General features: G+C 41.3%; 1 protein-coding gene across 6 annotated transcripts in view; it reads left to right on the forward strand.

Moving 5' to 3' along the window:
• sbf2 (SET binding factor 2) overlaps positions 1-18,050 on the forward strand; it is a 609,277-nt gene that overhangs the window by 328,970 nt on the left and 262,257 nt on the right. For all 6 annotated transcript variants that reach the window (XR_009446846.1, XR_009446845.1, XR_009446847.1 and 3 more), the window contains 5 exons: positions 894-1,026; positions 4,702-4,810; positions 9,404-9,517; positions 14,667-14,744; positions 14,846-14,957. Coding sequence is in view for 3 of the 6 variants with exons in the window: in XM_059652034.1 (XP_059508017.1) it covers positions 894-1,026; positions 4,702-4,810; positions 9,404-9,517; positions 14,667-14,744; positions 14,846-14,957 (546 nt within the window). In the remaining 3 variants the exon portion in view is untranslated. The remainder of the gene's footprint in view (positions 1-893; positions 1,027-4,701; positions 4,811-9,403; positions 9,518-14,666; positions 14,745-14,845; positions 14,958-18,050) is intronic.

Consider the following 18,050-nt stretch of genomic DNA (forward strand, 5'->3'; position numbering starts at 1 on the left):
GTGCAGTAATACACTTTGGCCTCTTTTCAATTTGTAGCCCAAGACAATACAACACTGGCTATCAACTTTCAACCGCTGGGATAGGGATCAATTTAACGATAAAAATGATATATAGCTGAGCTGAAAATATAGAGATGATAGATTTAGGTATACATTTTAACAAATTTTCAATGTTTTAATTCAGTCATTAGTATTTAGTTTTGTAATTTTATTCTTAAGTATTAATTAGTTTATGTCGCAAGTATCCAATTTATTTGAATTTCATGCAGATAAAACACTTGATGGATTTATGCATAACTCCAATATAATATTAAAAATCTTCATTACTTTTCCTTTATTTTTGTGACATAGATGATAGTGAGAAGGCAGTGTTTATTGTCTATCCCTTGTTACTCTAAGAATATTAAGAAGTCCATTTCCACACAGCATGTACCTTTGTGCCCAGTGAGTTTAATGACTGTACTTTGAGAGAATGCTTATACTTGGTAACCTATTAGTCTCCGATGTATATGTCGACCAAGGAGCTAAAGTTAATGATTGACTATATTTAAATTGTTTTCAAAAAAAATTCTTTCATGGCATGCAAGTATCATTCGCAGCATAAGTATTTGTTGCCCAGATCTAATTTCCTTGAAATCCAGGTTTTGACCCAGTGCCAGTGAAGGGCCAATGACCTGTATTTTCAAGTCAGGATGGTCTGTGATATTTTATGTGCCAGCCAAAATAAAATACCTGTAACATGTTTTTATTAAAATAGAATTGTTCAATTAAGCAGTTAGAATTTATAAGCTGCTTTCGTTCAGTCAACATTTTTGTTACTAAGTTGGTGTTGTGTAGGAATGAAATTATTCTTGTTGAACAAGGTCATTTTAATCAACTTTTTCTTTCCAAAGGTATCCAACAAGTGTTCAGCCTTTTCTGTGCTGTGCTCACAGAAAATAAGGTTCTTTTTCATTCAACCAGTTATCAAAGACTCAGTGAAGCATCCAGAGCACTAGAGTCTTTAATATTTCCTCTAAAATATAGGTGAGATCATATCATATTATTTTGTTCTTACAGTACTGTTCAATAATGTGAAGAAATAGTATGATGTTCTCCATTCTCATTATTTAGATATTATTGAGAGATATATTATTGAGATATTTGTTATTATTGAGACACCTGTATAGATTTTAAAGCCTTCTGTAGTAATTATGTTCTTCAACGCACCAACCATTGGTGTACGTGGTCAGTGGTTTATGGATTAATTTTCAGGTTAACCCAAAAGTTATGCAAGCACTAACAACACAACTAGCAGATAAAGATAAAATTTAGATTATAGTAAAAGTTAGTAAAATGGAATCAGTGATTAGGTTCTGACATTACGGAATGCGACATTCAGTCTGAAAGGCTATAAAATGCCAAATCCAAAGAGCATTTGCTGTTCCTTGAACTTAACCTTGATTGTTATTCTTTAGACATTTGCATTACCTGTGGACATTCTTGTTTTGTCCCATTACCCACTCTCCTTTGGCCTTGCACGAACATTTATTTCACCTGACTTCAACCTTATCAAAATCTTGCCCTTTAGTTCTTTCTCCTCCTTTCACTCCCTACTTGTTTTAACCTGATAATGCTTATTACTTTTTCTACTTATGATGCAAATAACCAGCTTGAAAAGTAAACTGTTCCTGACTCCACCAATACTGCCAAAATTGCAATTTCCAACTGAAAGAACTGCGGATGCTGTAAATCAGAAACAAAAACAGAAGTTGTTGGAAATGCCCAGCAGGTCTGGCAGTGTCTGTCAAGAAAAATCAGAGTTAATGTTTTGGGTCCAGTGACCCTTCCTCAGAAATGTTTTGTTGCTATATCCAACATTATGTAATTTCAGGTTTCATTATCACAATACTTTGCTTTTACCTAATTTAGATTATTGCATGATTTACAGGCACTGTGACTTTATGTTAACTAACAGCTATTCCAAAGGTATTGAACATGGGAAACTGACTGCATGAATTCACGCTAACAAGCTTACAGACTGCTTTGAAGTTATTGTCCTCAATCTGTTCTCCAGAGTTAGTGCAGGACTTTAATGCCACTGATGGTACCAGTGCCAATATGAAGTGTTATATTCCACATGAAGTCTGACTACTTTTTATAGAAAATAAATCCCCATAATGTCAACAGAAAGAAACTTAATGGCCAACAGTTCACTTATTTCATTGTAACAAAGAAACCAAAATCAATATGATTCAAACACTAAATGACAGTTGAAGAATATTTCAAGTAAAATGTCAAATTACACGTTAAATAGTCATTACACAAAAATACAATTGACTTAGTTACCTCAACCTAAGCACCCATGTTGCTTGCTGCTCAAATGTGACAGAATGTGCAATCTCTCTGTCTTTTTCATTTGGTTCTCATGCATGGGTCTCTCTAATTTGTTGCCTGTGTAACTTTCACTGGCAGCCAAAGGGTGCACAACTGTAGAACCTTCCTAGCCAAGACTGCAGAGACACCCTTTTCTGATCTGTTTGAACAGTCCAGCAAAATTGAAATAGCAGAATTAGTCCTCAATCCCTGGACTCTGTCTTTGGTTTTCTGTCCTCTTATTACATTGCTTCTTGTAAAAAAAAATCTCTCCACCGGTCCCATCAACTACATATTCTGTGCTGCACTCAGTTATCTGTATTTCTGGGTTTTTATAGTCAGTTGTAAATCTGTCTCCCATTTAGATGTCAAATTACCCTTTGCTTTTTAATTTTCATTACCATTGCAACATTAAGTCAAGTGGACATTTCTTAGAATTCTAATGACCTTGTACTAAGACAAACTAATTGTCCACCTTTCCACAATTATTCTAGTTTTCTCAAAATATGAAAGAACATTTGCTGTTTCATTGTCAGAATTGGAGGAGTTTTGTTAGTTTATTTTAATTGTTTACTTGTGGGATGTGGGCATCACTGGCTGGCCAGCATTTATTGCCTATCACAAGTTGCCCTTGAGAAGGTGGTGATGAGCTGCCTTCTTGAATCTCTGCAGCCCGTGTGCTGCAGATTGACCCATAATGCCCTCAGGGAGGAAATTCCAGGATTTTGACCCAGTGACGGTGAAGGGATGATATATATTAGGAGCAGATTGGCTATTTCCTAAATTAACTTCACATCGAACTTTTTCAGTGAGTAGTGATTAAAATCATTCATTGCATCATTATCATCAGAAGAAGTGTATCCACCACATTGTGACATTCAGCCATCACTGGTTGGATTTGAGTAAAAACCAGAATTTGTCAATCATGAAGCGGTAATAGTTTTGAATTTGTTCAGTGCTTTAATCATTCTTTGTTCACAGCCAGGTAGTTAAGTTTGGAGGTGCATAATTTTGTTAATTCTGGGTTTTGTTGTCTGGTAACCTAAGGTCCTGTTTGGGAGAGGCATGTTTCATTGACGGCCAGGGCTTGATTCATACATAAAGATCTGTTGCTGAACTGCTGGAGATACTTTGTTTTATCTTTGTAAAATACTTTGTGTGGGAAGTTTGTTTTTTGTGGTGACCAATGATCAAGTTGGATTAAAAAAATACATTCTATAATACTTCTGCCAGATACCCATTGACTAATAAGTTCCTGTGAGTCCAGTTACTATTAAGGTAGATACGTAAGCCAAACAATTTACAGTCTGTTAGGATCTGTAAAGAATAAGTGAATAAATGACCAAGTAAATAGTTGAGGCGGCGATGCTGCCAATAGGAAAAATAATCTTTATCTTTCTTTAGTTGCATGGAATCATTTAAATCTTCATGAACTGATAGACAGGCTTTACTTTATACTTTATTTAACAGATGTGACCTCCCAAAATGTAACTTGCATTATCATCAGTCGAGAATTAGTATTAATGCACATTAAATACTCAAGTCTTAAAGTGGGGTTTGGGTGCAAATTTCTGAATCAAAGGAAATAATGTCCCAGCTGAAGCAATAAACGTTAAATCAGTCAATCTTTGAATAGGACATGATAGCCAGAGGAGGTTTGAATTTTACGGATACTGATGGTTTGTTATAACATCAAGACAATTTTCATTTGTTTATTTTCAGTATTCATACATGAGATGCTGAACTTGTTTCATTGCATTTGAGTTTAAAAATAATACAGATCATATTTTGGTTCTGCTAAATGATTAAACAAATAATGTCAGTTCCTTTTATTAGCTTTAACTGATGATTAAATAGGAAAAAACTCAGATAAAACAGGGCTTTGATTTTATAGATGGTAAGAACTGTCTATGCTGGAGTCACAGATAACACACTGTGGAGCTGGAGGAGCACAACAGGCCAGGTAGCATCAGAGGAGCAGGAAAGTTGATGTTTCAGTTCGGGATCATTCTTCAGAAATGCCCCATTTCTGAAGAAGAGTCCTGACCCAAAACATCAACTTTTCTGCTCCTCTGATGCTGCCTGGCCTGCTGTGCTCCTCCAGCTCCACTCCTCCAGCTCCACTCTTCGATTTTAGCATTGTTTAATCACTGAATTTACAAAGAAGCTGCATTGCATTTGAGTTTGCTTTTTCAAAATGTTATTTATTGAAGATAAGAGAACAGCCTAAATATAGTGGGGGCAAAGGATACTAATTGAAAGTGCGTGAAGGAAAAAGTTGTGACTGGGATTTTGTCTTTGTTTCTGTATGAGGAGATTTATGCTGCCAACTCTCTCTTTCCCTAGCTACCCTTACATTCCGATTCTCCCTGCACAACTGTTGGAAGTGCTAAGCTCACCGACTCCATTTATCATTGGTGTACACTCCATGTTCCAAAGTGAAATTAATGACCTGGTATGTTGCAGCCCTTTTAACTGTTGATTCAGAAGACTGTTCTGGATTCTGTCTGTTTTTTCACACAACATCATATGTATGTTATTATCAAAAAGTGTTACAGGGTGCTTCTCCTGTTAGGTGTTAATTGTGTTCTTGTGTGTCCTCGCACTGTGGAAAATTGCATAATTGGGAGATTGCTATAGAAAATTGCTATACCTGTACAGTGGAAAGTTTGCGTTATCCAAACATTGTCCACTATTCATCAATCACATTGCAGTCAAATAATGTTAATGAAACACACATTATAGCAAAACTACCTATATTCTCCAGAATTATGTACTGATTTGCAAGCAAATTGTTTACTTAGTGATCGCAAAACCTGTAGATGCTGGAGACAGAGTCAATACAGCGAGGATCTGGAGGAACACAGCAGGTCAGGCAGCACCAACGAAGCAGGAAAGTTGATGTGATGATGGATGTGAACCCAAAACATTGACTTTATTGCTCCTGTGATACTGCCTGACCTGCTGTGTTCCCCCAACTCCACATCATTTAATTAAGTTGCTTTTGTACTTCAAGATGTGTGAAACTTTCGAGATTAACTGCTTTGAGCCACATCAGAAAGCTTTTTGTTAAATAAGGAATGTGAGCATTTGTAGGAGAGGTTTTAGCTTTCTGTGACATTTTTCTTTGCCTCTGTGTACTCCAAAAGGAGTTGGCTCAGAGTAGCAATTGATTAAAATTGTAAAGGCATTGTTCTTTAATCACGGTGATACAGTTCCTCTGGAAAGGCTGTTATTGAAAATAAAGCATGAATCAGTGCAAATATTTTGTCGTTGATATATACAGTGATAGACTGAGAACTCAGTGGATCATAATACAGTGATTAATTGCTTAGTACGATTGAGTTTCAGTAGAGTGCTGGATTTAAATGATTCGGAGAGTGAAGAGGAAATGACAAGTGCACTCAGTTGCTCTTGCTTCAACTTTTTCAGCCTTCAGAAACATTTGTATTGTAAAAGTTGAACTTCGCTAAAAATTGACCAGAAGTTGAAGGTTTTTAACCATGTGCTGACCAGGATTAGGATGCAAGACGCAGCCTTGAAAAATTTGACACTAATTTATATAGCATGAGAAGCAGGTGCTGAATAATTGTTGTACCTCATTGACTTGGAGATGCAGCAAGAACATGTCCCATTGACCATTCAGATCAGGCAGTTTGCTGGCTGAGCTCAACCAGCCCATGCTTGCAAGCCTCAGAACAGTATGCCCACCAATACATATTGTTTTGCTATTGTGAAATCATTTATTAAATAATTCAAACTGTGCTAAGAGTTATTACCAGAAACCAATTTAAGATCATCAGTTGAGCTTGCAGTGTGATGCATTTGCACCTGCTAGAAGCTACACATATTCTCTCACACAGCACTTTGAAACAAATGGAATTTGTAGATAATTGCATTTTCATGAAAAAAAGCCATGGAGCCTGCTCATCTCTGCTACACTCCCACGGCAGCACCCTGGCTAGACAAGTGTCTACCTGCCTGGTCTGAGAACTAAGAATTGATAGCTGTTCTTACTCCATGTCCATGCCAAAGATGGCTCCAGTAGTGAGGGCATGCTTTTCTTATCCACCCTTTTCTCAAGTTTGTTTTCCATGTCCTATTCCTTTTGAGTGCAAAACGAAAACCTTCAATATCTTTCTCTTTTTAGCAATGTTTAAATGCAGTGATTTCTGTGAGACTGTTACCACGAGAGCTTCAGTCTGTCAGGAGAACTTGTCTTTTTAAATGACAACACAATGGTGGCTAGATGAGTTGATGATAAGGTCTAAGGAAGACGCCGGTAGGCACCAGCGCTGAACCAGATAAGCTGCAATTGGACTTGAATTTGCTTAAGCAATTCTGACATTTAAATTTGTAACCTTCAAAGTCAGAACTCCAATAAATTAAGTTGTTCCTTTAAACTGCGAGATTTCTCCTGTTGGCATAGATGCATTTGTATGAGCAGGAAGGCAAAATTAAATGTAAGACCCTTAACTGAATTGGAGAAATGTTTGAAGGGTCTAGGCCCGAAACGTCAGCTTTTGTGCTCCTGGGATGCTGCTGGGCCTGCTGTGTTCATCCAGCCTCACATTTTATTATCTTGGAGAAATGTTTGGTGTTTTTATGCTGTGGAATGCACCTCCAGAGACAGAGATGAAGATGGAAACAGAGGCAGTGACAGCATTATTCATTAGGTGACAGGGAGATCAAAAGGGATAAGACTGCACCTCCTCCTACCACCCCTTTGATCATGACCCTACCCCCTGATCATCAAGCCATCATCTCCAACACCATTCATGACCTCATCACCTCAGGGGACATCCCACCCACAGCCTCCAACCTTATTATTCCCCAACCCCGCACGGCCCGCTTCTATCTCCTTCCCAAAATCCACAAACCTGCCTGCCCTGGTCGACCCATTGTCTCAGCCTGTTCCTGCCCCGCCGAACTCATCTCCACCTATCTGGACTCCATTTTCTCCTCTTTGGTCCAGGAACTCCCTACCTACGTTCATGACACCACCCACGCCCTCCACCTCCTCCAGAACTTCCAATTCCCTGGCCCCCAACACCTCATTTTCACCATGGACGTCCAGTCCCTGTACGCCTGCATTCCGCATGCAGATGGCCTCAAGGCCCTCCGCTTCTTCCTGTCCCGCAGGCCCGACCAGTTCCCCTCCACCGATACTCTCATCCGCCTAGCTGAACTCGTCCTCACACTCAACAACTTCTCTTTTGACTCCTCCCACTTCCTACAGACTAAGGGGGTGGCCATGGGCACCCGCATGGGCCCCTGCTATGCCTGCCTCTTTGTAGGTTACGTGGAACAGTCCCTCTTCCGCACCTACACAGGCCCCAAACCCCACCTCTTCCTCCGTTACATTGATGACTGTATCGGCGCTGCCTCTTGCTCCCCAGAGGAGCTGGAACAGTTCATCAACTTCACCAACACCTTCCACCCCAACCTTCAGTTCGCCTGGGCCATCTCCAACACATCCCTCACCTTCCTGGACCTCTCAGTCTCCATCTCAGGCAACCAGCTTGTAACTGATGTCCATTTCAAGCCCACCAACTCCCACAGCTACCTAGAATACACCCCCCCCCCCCCCCCACCCACCCTCCTGCAAAAATTCCATCCCCTATTCCCAATTCCTCCGCCTCCGCCGCATCTGCTCCCAGGATGAGGCATTCCACTCCCGCACATCCCAGATGTCCAAGTTCTTCAAGGACCGCAACTTTCCCCCCACAGTGGTCGAGAACACCCTTGATTGCGTCTCCCGCATTTCCCACAACACATCCCTCACACCCCGCCCCCGCCACAACCGCCCAAAGAGGATACCCCACATTCTCACACACCGCCCCACCAACCTCCAGATACAATGCATCATACTCCGATACTTCCGCCATCTACAATCCAACCCCACCACCCAAGACATTTTTCCATCCCCACCCTTGTCTGCTTTCCGGAGAGACCACTCTCTCCGTGACTCCCTTGTCTGCTCCACACTACCCGCCAACCCCACCACACCCAGCACCTTCCCCTGCAACCACAGGAAATGCTACACTTGCCCCCACACCTCCTCCCTCACCCCATCCCAGGCCCCAAGATGACTTTCCATATTAAGCAGATGTTCACCTGCACATCTGCCAATGTGGTATACTGCATCCACTGTACCCGGTGTGGCTTCCCCTACATTGGAGAAACCAAGCGGAGGCTTGGGGACCGCTTTGCAGAACACCTCCACTCGGTTTGCAGTAAGCAACTACACCTCCCAGTCGCGAACCATTTCCACTCCCCCTCCCATTCTTTAGATGACATGTCCATCATGGGCCTCCTGCAGTGCCACAATGATGCCACCCAAAGGTTGCAGGAACAGCAACTCATATTCCGCTTGGGAACCCTGCGGCCTAATGGTATCAGTGTGGACATCACCAGCTTCAAAATCTCCCCGTCCCCCACCGCTTCCCCAAACCAGCCCAGTTCGTCCCCTCCCCCCACTGCACCACACAACCACCCCAGCCTTTCCCCTCCCCCACTGCATCCCAAAACCAGCCCAGCCTGTCTCTGCCTCCCTAACCTGTTCTTCCTCTCACCCATCCCTTCCTCCCACCCCAAGCCGCACCTCCATTTCCTACCTACTAACCTCATCCCACCTCCTTGACCTGTCCGTCTTCCCTGGACTGACCCATCCCCTCCCTACCTCCCCACCTATACTCTCCCCTCCACCTATCTTCTTTTCACTCCATCTTCGGTCTGCCTCCCCCTCTCTCCCTATTTATTCCAGAACCCTCACCCCATCTCTCTCTCTGATGAAGGGTCTAGGCCCGAAACGTCAGCTTTTGTGCTCCTGAGATGCTGCTTGGCCTGCTGCGTTCATCCAGTTTCACACTTTATTATCTTGGATAAGACCGCTGCTTGTTTGGGGAATAAACAGCATGTGGACTGTTTGGGTTGTCTGGCCTGTTTTAATTTTAGCATACCTATGTGTCTGTGTGATTGTTATTATTGCCGAATTGATTTACAATTTTAATACTACTTTTATTTGTTTCTGAATATTATTTACCAGTTGGATGTGATCATTGCTGATTTGGATGGTGGTACTGTTAAAATCCCGGAATGCATTCATCTATCTCAGTTGCCAGAGCCTCTCTTACATCAAACCCAAGCAGCACTTTCTCTTGTAAGTTGAGTTTTCCATAACAATATGATCGGAATTTGAACTTAACCATATAAACGTGTTAAAAATTCCAATTGCAGTGTTGAGCAAGCTGATGTAGTTCTAGTCTAAAGCAGGATCTGTATGGTGGCTGTGGGGCACTTATGAGGTCTTCTCCTCTTGGTTAAGGATGTTACACCAAAACACCCATTTGAAATGAGTGCTGATAATTTATTTCTTTCCTGGGATTGTTTTAATTATTTCTGTATCAGCTATGCATTCATGCAGTGAAAGCATAACACCGTGACAGAATTCAATTGAACACCAATTATTTTGATCATTCAGACTCCTCATCCCTTTTCCTATGACATCATTCTCTTTCATCTCATGTCTTCACCTTTAGCACTGCTTTCTAGCTTGGCCTTTAGCCTTCGGTTGCTCTGTGCAGCTGTTTTGTTGACATCCACTGCTGTTTTATCCTCCCTCTTTATCCTTGATGTTTTTCAGCCTATTCAATGCTAGGCTGATTTTCTTGCCTAAATGCTTGTATTTCTGGCTTCGACAACTGCCTTTTGTTTGCCAGTCCGTCTATTGTATCCACAAGATCTGTCAGTCATTGCTGATAAAAACTTTCTTAGTTATGTGCTGCTGATCTACTGGCCAGCTATCACTGTAGTACAGGAGCTTGATGATGCCTGCTGTCTGCCAGAGATCAAAATACATCGTGATGGGTGAATTCACCCCAAAAATGACCAAAACGCCTGGGAAAATTCAATCACTGAAGCAAAGTTATTCAGTGTACAGAATGGACAGAATCTGTGTGGAGTTGCTCTTCCAGTTGCAAACAGGTTCTCTCCCATATTTGCTGCTAATAGATTCACTCTTGGTTGCTGTTGACCATATCTGGCCCTTGGGAGTCTGAGGAAGTTGGTAAGGAACATGGAGTATAAGATCAGGGAGAAAAGAAGGGAGCTGTACTCTGTCTGGTTGAGAAGAAGGGCTCTGCACGTGGTGAAGGGATGAAGTTACGCAAGGTAGGGGATGTTATACTTAGGATGCATACAGTTCTTTGTAGTTCTGAAGGTTGCATTGTCTACCTGGTACCATGGTTTAAGCTTATTTCTTCAAGGCTGAGTGGAGTGGGTGGGGAGGTGTCCAGTTGTCATCTTCCACATTAGTAAGAACAACATTGGAAGGCCTAAAAGGAGGCTCTGCTGAAAGAAATTAATCAGGAAACAAATTATAAGCATCACCTCCAAGTTATTAATCTTGAGATTATACCCTGAGCCACAGGAAAACTGCCACAGGGTAAACAAAGTGAAGGACTTAAATGCATGGCTGAAAGATTAGTTTGGGAGGAATGGGGTTTGTTTGCAGGGCATTGGCACCAGTGCTGGAATGGAAGCAGACTATTCCAAGGGACAGGCTTCAGTTGAACCATGCTGGGAACAAAGTTGAAACTGTGAAGAAGAATTCAAGCTAAACAGTCGATTGGAGGTTGGGAAGGGTGGGGATGGTGTTCATAATTTGTAGCCATTACAAAGTCTAGGTTACTCAGAGATCAACTCAGAGAACTGAATATACAGAGATAAGTATTTTTCCAAAGAACAGGTTATAAGGAAGGGTAGGCACCTTTGTTAATACAAAATGGAATACTTACAACAGCAAGAAATTATCTTGGATCAGAAAATGTAAAATCTGTACGCATGGCGATAAGACATTACAAGAAGAAAATGACACTAAAACCTCCTTACAAGAGCTATTTTGTAGCATTTGGAATAAATTGGGAGATAATGGGAGGATGTATAAAAGGCAGTACACTTAATCATATCCACGTTAATCCTCATGTTGATTGGGAAAATCAAATTGACAGAAATAACCGCAACGAAGAATCCGTGGAATGTATGTAGGGCGAAAACAATGTATTGTGGAACCAACCAAGGATGAGGCTATTTGGATCTGGTAACGTGTAAAGAAGCCTATTTAATACATGATCTCGGTAAAATACCCCTCGGAAACAGTGACCATAATATGATAGATTTAGCGTTCAATTTCAGAATGAAAACTTGGCTATGATAAGCTCTTAAACTATGATAACTTAAATAATGGTAATTACAAAAGGATGAAGTTGGATTCTCTGCAGTGAACTGAGTGAAGAGTTTTGTAGAAAAATGGTTGAGGAGCAATGGCAGATGAATAGTGAAACAGCTTGTGACTCACAACAAAGATATGTCCAAGTACCATGATTAACTAGGGAAGTTAAAGACTGTATCATATTGAAAGAAGAAACACAAAATGTGGCAAGGCTTAATGGTCAGCCAGTGGATTGGGAAACTTGTGGAAATCAACAAAAGAGCGCAAAAAAATCAATGTCGAAAATAAACTTCAGGGTAAACTGGCAAGTAATATCAAATGGATAGTACGAGCTACCTTTAAATATGTAAAAAAGAAATGAGAGATGAAAGTGAATATTGACCCCTTAGAGAATGAGGCTTGGGAAATAAAAGTGGGGACCTAGGAAATGGCAGAAGAATTGAATGAATTCTTTGTACAATCTCCGTGGTAGAAAACACAAATAGCATTCCAAAAATAATAAGTAAGGGGCCAACGTGGGAGAGGAAATAAATACAATAATTATTACTAGAGAAAAAGTACTAGGGAGTCTAATGTGGCTAAGGGCTGATAAGTCCCTGAACCTGATGAGATCCATCCTATGGTAATAAATGAAGAATCTGCAGAGATAGTGGATGCACTGATAATTTTCCAAGAATCCTTATATCCTGGAAATGTGCCAGAATAAGCTGCGTATGGTCAGGAAGAAAAGATCACACCCAGGCTGAGACATAGCCACAATGAGGATATAGTTTAGGGAATTTGGTGCAGTGGGAAAGAGGTTGAGCTTGACTAACAGATTTGAGATTCTTGTTCTCTGTGTGGATGAGTACGTGGGCTATATACAGAGGGTGAGCAAACCGTCCACACAATGTGGTATAGGGAGCCATTCAAGAGAAAAGCGAATGCAGTTGTAATCTGAGCTCGAACGGTCAGGGGAATAGACACTGTCCTCCGTGGCTAGGATTGAGAGTCCTGCAGACTGTGTTGCCTGGGTTCAGGATATCTCATCCGGGCTGCAGAAGTGCGTGGAATGAGATGGGGAAGATCCAGTTGTAATGGTTGTAGGTACCAGCAATGTAGGTACAAGCAGTTTTGCTGAGGGAACATGAACAGCTAGTGGCTAAATTTAAAAAGCAGAATCAGGAAAGGTATTACGATCTGATCCTTGAGTTAGTTGACCCTGTGCCAATAAGATCAAAGAGGTAAACTCATTGCTGAAAGATTAGAGTTGGAGAATTGGGTTTGAATTCACGGGACTGTGGCACCAATCATGAGGAAGGAGGGAATTGTTCCAATGGGACAGGCTCCAACTGAATTGTGCTGGGACCAGAGTCTTTGTGAATCACTTAGGGCTGTGGATAGGGATTTAAAATAAGTAGTAGGGTCATGTGTTCAGTTGCGTGGAAAAAGTTAAAGGGGAGGAGGGCTTAGCAGAGGAGATTAAAGTTTCAAGACTAAGTAATAGGACAAAGAGGATGGATAGCCTCAGGAATCTAACTCCAGGTACAACAGAAATGGGGCAGTTATGTGAAGGAGGGTGGTCAATGCAGTCCTGAGGATGCTGTACTTGAATGCATGCAGTATAGGTAGTTCTCCTGTAATGACCTTGCACTGTAGACAATTGCGTTATTAGGGAAATCACTATACCTGTACAGCAGAAAGTTTGCCAGTGTCCACTGTTCATCAATCACATTACGGCCAATTCACATTAATGAAACATGCATTACAACAGGACTGCTTGTGTATATGTAACGAGGTAAATGAGTTTATAGCACAGATTGAAATTGGCCTGTACAATGTTGCGGTATCACAGATATAGAGCTGTATGAGGATTAAATATCCATAGGTATGCATCCTGTTGAAAGGAGAGGCAAATGGGTAGAGGGGCTGATGTTGCCCTGTTCGAAAGAAATGAAATAAAATCTAAAGCAAGCGATATCGAGTTGGAAGGTGTAGAATCTACATGGGTAGAGTTGACGAATCACAAAGGAAAAAAGAACTTGAATGGCGTTATGTTCAAGTCTTCGAGCACTAGTCAGGATGTAGGGCAGAAAATGAATCAGAAGACTGAAATGACATTTAAGAAAGGCACTAGTGCAATAATCATGGGGAACTTAGAGTCATAGAGGTCCATAGCATGGAAAACAGGCCCTTTGGCCCAAGTTGCCCATAATGCCCAGTGTTCACAATTTAAGCTGGTCCCATGTGCCTGTGTTTGGTCCATATCCCTCTGTACCCATCAAAATTCGTGTACCTGTCTAAATGTACCTTAAATGACAAATTATATTTTACTTTCACCACGACCTCTCGCAGCCCCTTCCAGCCACTCACTAACCTCTGTATGGAAAAATTGCCCCTTTGGACCCTTTTGTGTATCTATCCCCCCTCACCTTAAACCTATGTCTTCCCCTTTTAGACTCCCCCACCTGGGAAAAAAGTGTCAGCTATCTTGTCTTATCTATGCCTCTCGTGATTTTGTAGACCTCTGCAAGGTCTCAGTCTCCTACATTCCGGGGGGAAAAATACTCCCAGCCTATCTAACATCTCCATATTACTCAAACCGGCCAGTCCAGGTAGCATCCTAGAAAATCCTCTCTACACTCTTAGTAATTTAATAATATCCTTTCTACAGTAGGGCGACCAGAACTGTACACAGTACTTTAAATGTGGCCTCACCAACATCTCGGATAGCCACAACAAGGCATACCAACTCCAAGACTCAGTGCTTTGACTGATGAAAGCAAGCATGCCGAAAGCTGCCTTCACCTCCCTGCCTACCTGTGACTCCATTTTCAAGGAGCTATGAACCTGTACCGTTAGATCTCTCTGTTTGAAAATACTACCCAGGGTCTTGCTGTTGACTGTGTAAGTCCTGCCCTGATTTGCCTTAGCAAAATCTAAATCAAAATCCATCTTTGTATAACAAATCAGAATTAGCCCTACATTTAGTGGGTGGAAACTTCTGGTCTGTATAGCAATTAATTAGAAGCTGAATGGATGATTGCTTGTTAAAATTATGTAGCACTAACTTGAACTGAGTGCACTTCTATTTTCGTAGGTAATTCATCCAGACCTAGAAGTAGCTGATTATGCTTTTCCTCCTGCTCGTACAGCTCCTTCTAATCTAAGATTGTTGGTGAGTAGCAGTGAATGATTCCATTTATCTTTACTTCTATGACTAGATATTAATTACAGTACTTTTGTAAAGTTTTAATAGTGTTTATTTTTCCATTATAGGATAAGGAAGTCAGGGCAGTATTCCTTAGATTGTTTGCACAGCTCTTCCAAGGATATAGATCATGCTTGCAACTGATTCGAATCCATCCTGAACCTGTAATCCACTTTCACAAGTTAAGTACAAATGATAAATTACAAAGTTTTGAAATTATGCAACCCAATTAATGTTTGTAACTGCTGACATTTGGATCTAAGTTAATGAGTAGGAAGGTGTCAGTTCACTCAGTTTTATTGTGATGTGCTATTCTTGCATTATTAGGCTAAAATGTGTTGTTCAATAATTGTGGTCTGAGAAATATATGGAACAAGTCTGGAAGAAGAGATGAAGAACTGTTTTCTAACTGCTGGGTCTCCTCCATTCAGTGTAGAAGTTTGGATCTGCTGTGTAAGGGCAGTTTTACTGTTTGCCTTGCCTCTGACAAACTAACAGGTTGTGCAGCTGAGAGTATTTTCTTTTCTCAGTGCTGGTCAACGTGTTTCTTAACAAATGGATTACTAGTAACTGTGGTTGGGTAGACATAAGTAGTTTAATTCTTTTTGGAGGAATATATTTACTTGACAAAACAACAGTCGCGTTTAGACTTTGGTATTCTTGCGTTACAAGAATTACTATTATTTTTTGCAGTTTCTCAGACTATCGTGCTCAGTAACTTGATCATCGTTGAGTAATAATTTTATTACAGCCAATCATAAGATAATAAGATCAACAATGGAATTCTGTAACTGAATAATTACTTCCCGCCAGTCTTCACGGTGGAAGATGCGAGTAATCTCCCAAAAATTAAAGAGAGCCGGGAGCAGAGTTGAGTATTGTGGCCATCACCAAGGAAAAGGTACTAAAAAAATTGATTGAACTGACGGTGGATAAATTACCTGGACCAGATGGACTGCACCCCAAAGTTCTCAAGGAGATAGCTGAAGAGATAGTGGAAGCATTAGGGGTGATCTTTCAGGAATTGCTGGTGTTGGGGAGGGTCTCAGAAGACTAAGAAAATGTGATAGCCCTGTTTAAAAAGGGAGTAAAGCAAAAGACAGAAAATTACAGGCCAATTAGCCTAACCTTGGTCATGGGTAAGATTTTGAAATCCATTGTGAAGGATGAGCTTTCTGAATATTTGGAAGTGTATGGTAAAGTAGGGCAAAGTCAGCATGGTTTCATCAAGGGGAGATCATGCCAAACAAATCTGCTAGAATTCTTAAAGGAAAAAATGAGCATGGTAGACCAAGAAGAGTCAGTGGATGTTATCTACCTGGATTTCAAGAAAGCCTTTGACGAGGTGCCGCACAGGACGCTGCTGAGTAAGACAAGGACCCGTGCTGTTAGAGGCAAGGTGCTAGTATGGATAGAAGATTGGCTGTCTGACAGGAAGAAGGGGGGAGGGATAAAAGGGTCTTTCTCAGGATGGCAGTGGGTGATAAATGGTGTTCCGCAAGGGTCAGTGTTGGGACCACAAACATTAATGCTCTAGCTGAAGGAACTGTGGGCATTCTGGCTAACTTTGCCAATGATACAAAGGTCGGTGGAGGGACAGGTAACATTGAGGAGGTAGGGGAGGCTGCAGAGGATTTGAGCAGGTTTGGAGAGTGGGCAAAGAAGTGGCAGGTGGAGTGAAATGTGGGAAAGTCGGAGGTCATGCACTTCGGTAAGAAGAATAAAAGCATGGACTATTTTCTAAATGGGGAGAAAATTCAGAAGTCTGAGGTGCAAAGAGTCTTGGGAGTTCTAGTCCAGGATTCTCTCAGGCTAAACTTGCAGGTTGAGTAAGTAGTCAGGAAGGCAGATGCAATGTTGGCATTTATTTTGAGAGGGCTTGAATATAAAAGCAGGGATGTACTAATGAGGCTTTATAAGGCTCTGATCAGACCACATTTGGAGTATTGTGTGTAGTTTTGGGCCCCATATCTCAAGAATGATGTACTGGCCCTGGAGTAGGTTCAGAGGAGATTCACAAGAATGGTCCCAGGAATGGAAAGCTTAACATATGAGCAATGTTTGAGGACTCTGGGACTATACTCACTGGACTTAAGAATGATGAGGGTGTTCCAATTGAAATTTACAGAATACTGTATGGCCTGGACAGAGTGGATGTTGGGAAGATGTTTCCTTTGGTAGGTGAAACTAGGACCCAAGGGCACAGCCTCAGAGTGAAAGGAAGACCTTTTAGAATGGAGATAAGAAGAAACTTCTTGGCCAGAGTGTGGTGAATCTGTGGACTTCACTGCCACAGAAGGCTGTGGAGGCCAGGTCATTGAGCACATTGAAGACTGAGATAGATAGGTTCTTTATTATCAAGGGGATCAAGGGTTATGGGGAGAAAGCAGGAGAATGAGGCTGAGGAACTTATCAGGCATGAGTGAATGGCAGAGCAGACTGAATGGGCCGAATGACCTCATTTCTACTCCTATGTCTTATGGTCTTCATGCATTAATTGTTTAATAATGTTCTTGTTTCAGTCTTAAATATCTGTCCAGTAGGCTTGTAAAGCGGGCATGAAATAATTGAAGTGACACCTGTAAAGTCATTACCCAATGTAAGCCAGGACAAGCTAAGTAAAACAGATGTTCTACTAAATGTATTTAAAACTATATAGTAAGGAAGATAACTCTCCACATTCTCTGCACAGAGTTATGGGAAGGATTTCAGTAGGACTAATAAAGGGGGAAACAAGCATGTCAATAGGGTGACCCAGTGGGCAATGTTGATAAAGATTTAGCAGCCACAACTGGACATGAGAGTAAAACATGCTTTGAATAAAAAGGTATTCAGCGAACAAGTGAAACTTGCCCTTAAGACAGAGCTGACTTGATTAAAAGCTGAGGTTCTGGACAGGATGCTTGCCAGGTAACACTGACTAATCCGTGCTTGATCTAATAAGTTTTATTTCTGGTGGGGGGCATGGAGTTAGTCACATGAAGTCGCCTGCCTCAGCTATTAGCGCACAGAGTTATAAATCCAAGACTGAGCAGGAGACTTGTGAGGCAGTGACAAAATTCATAAGAAAGCCGTTGGTCACTGAGAAGCTTCGAAAAGACTGGAAATTGGTCTACACGATGCTAACATTTGTGGCAATACTATGGCTTTAAAAGGTGTATTTTTGTCCCTATTGTTAAGAACGGTTTTAACATCGAGATGTAATGCTGTCTATTGAAGGTCCATAAAGTAAACAGTTTGTGAGGCCTTGTGTTGTTTTTATCAAAGTAGGAA

Source organism: Stegostoma tigrinum, chromosome 17 (assembly GCF_030684315.1).
Source record: "Stegostoma tigrinum isolate sSteTig4 chromosome 17, sSteTig4.hap1, whole genome shotgun sequence".
Taxonomy (NCBI): Eukaryota; Metazoa; Chordata; class Chondrichthyes; order Orectolobiformes; family Stegostomatidae; genus Stegostoma; species Stegostoma tigrinum.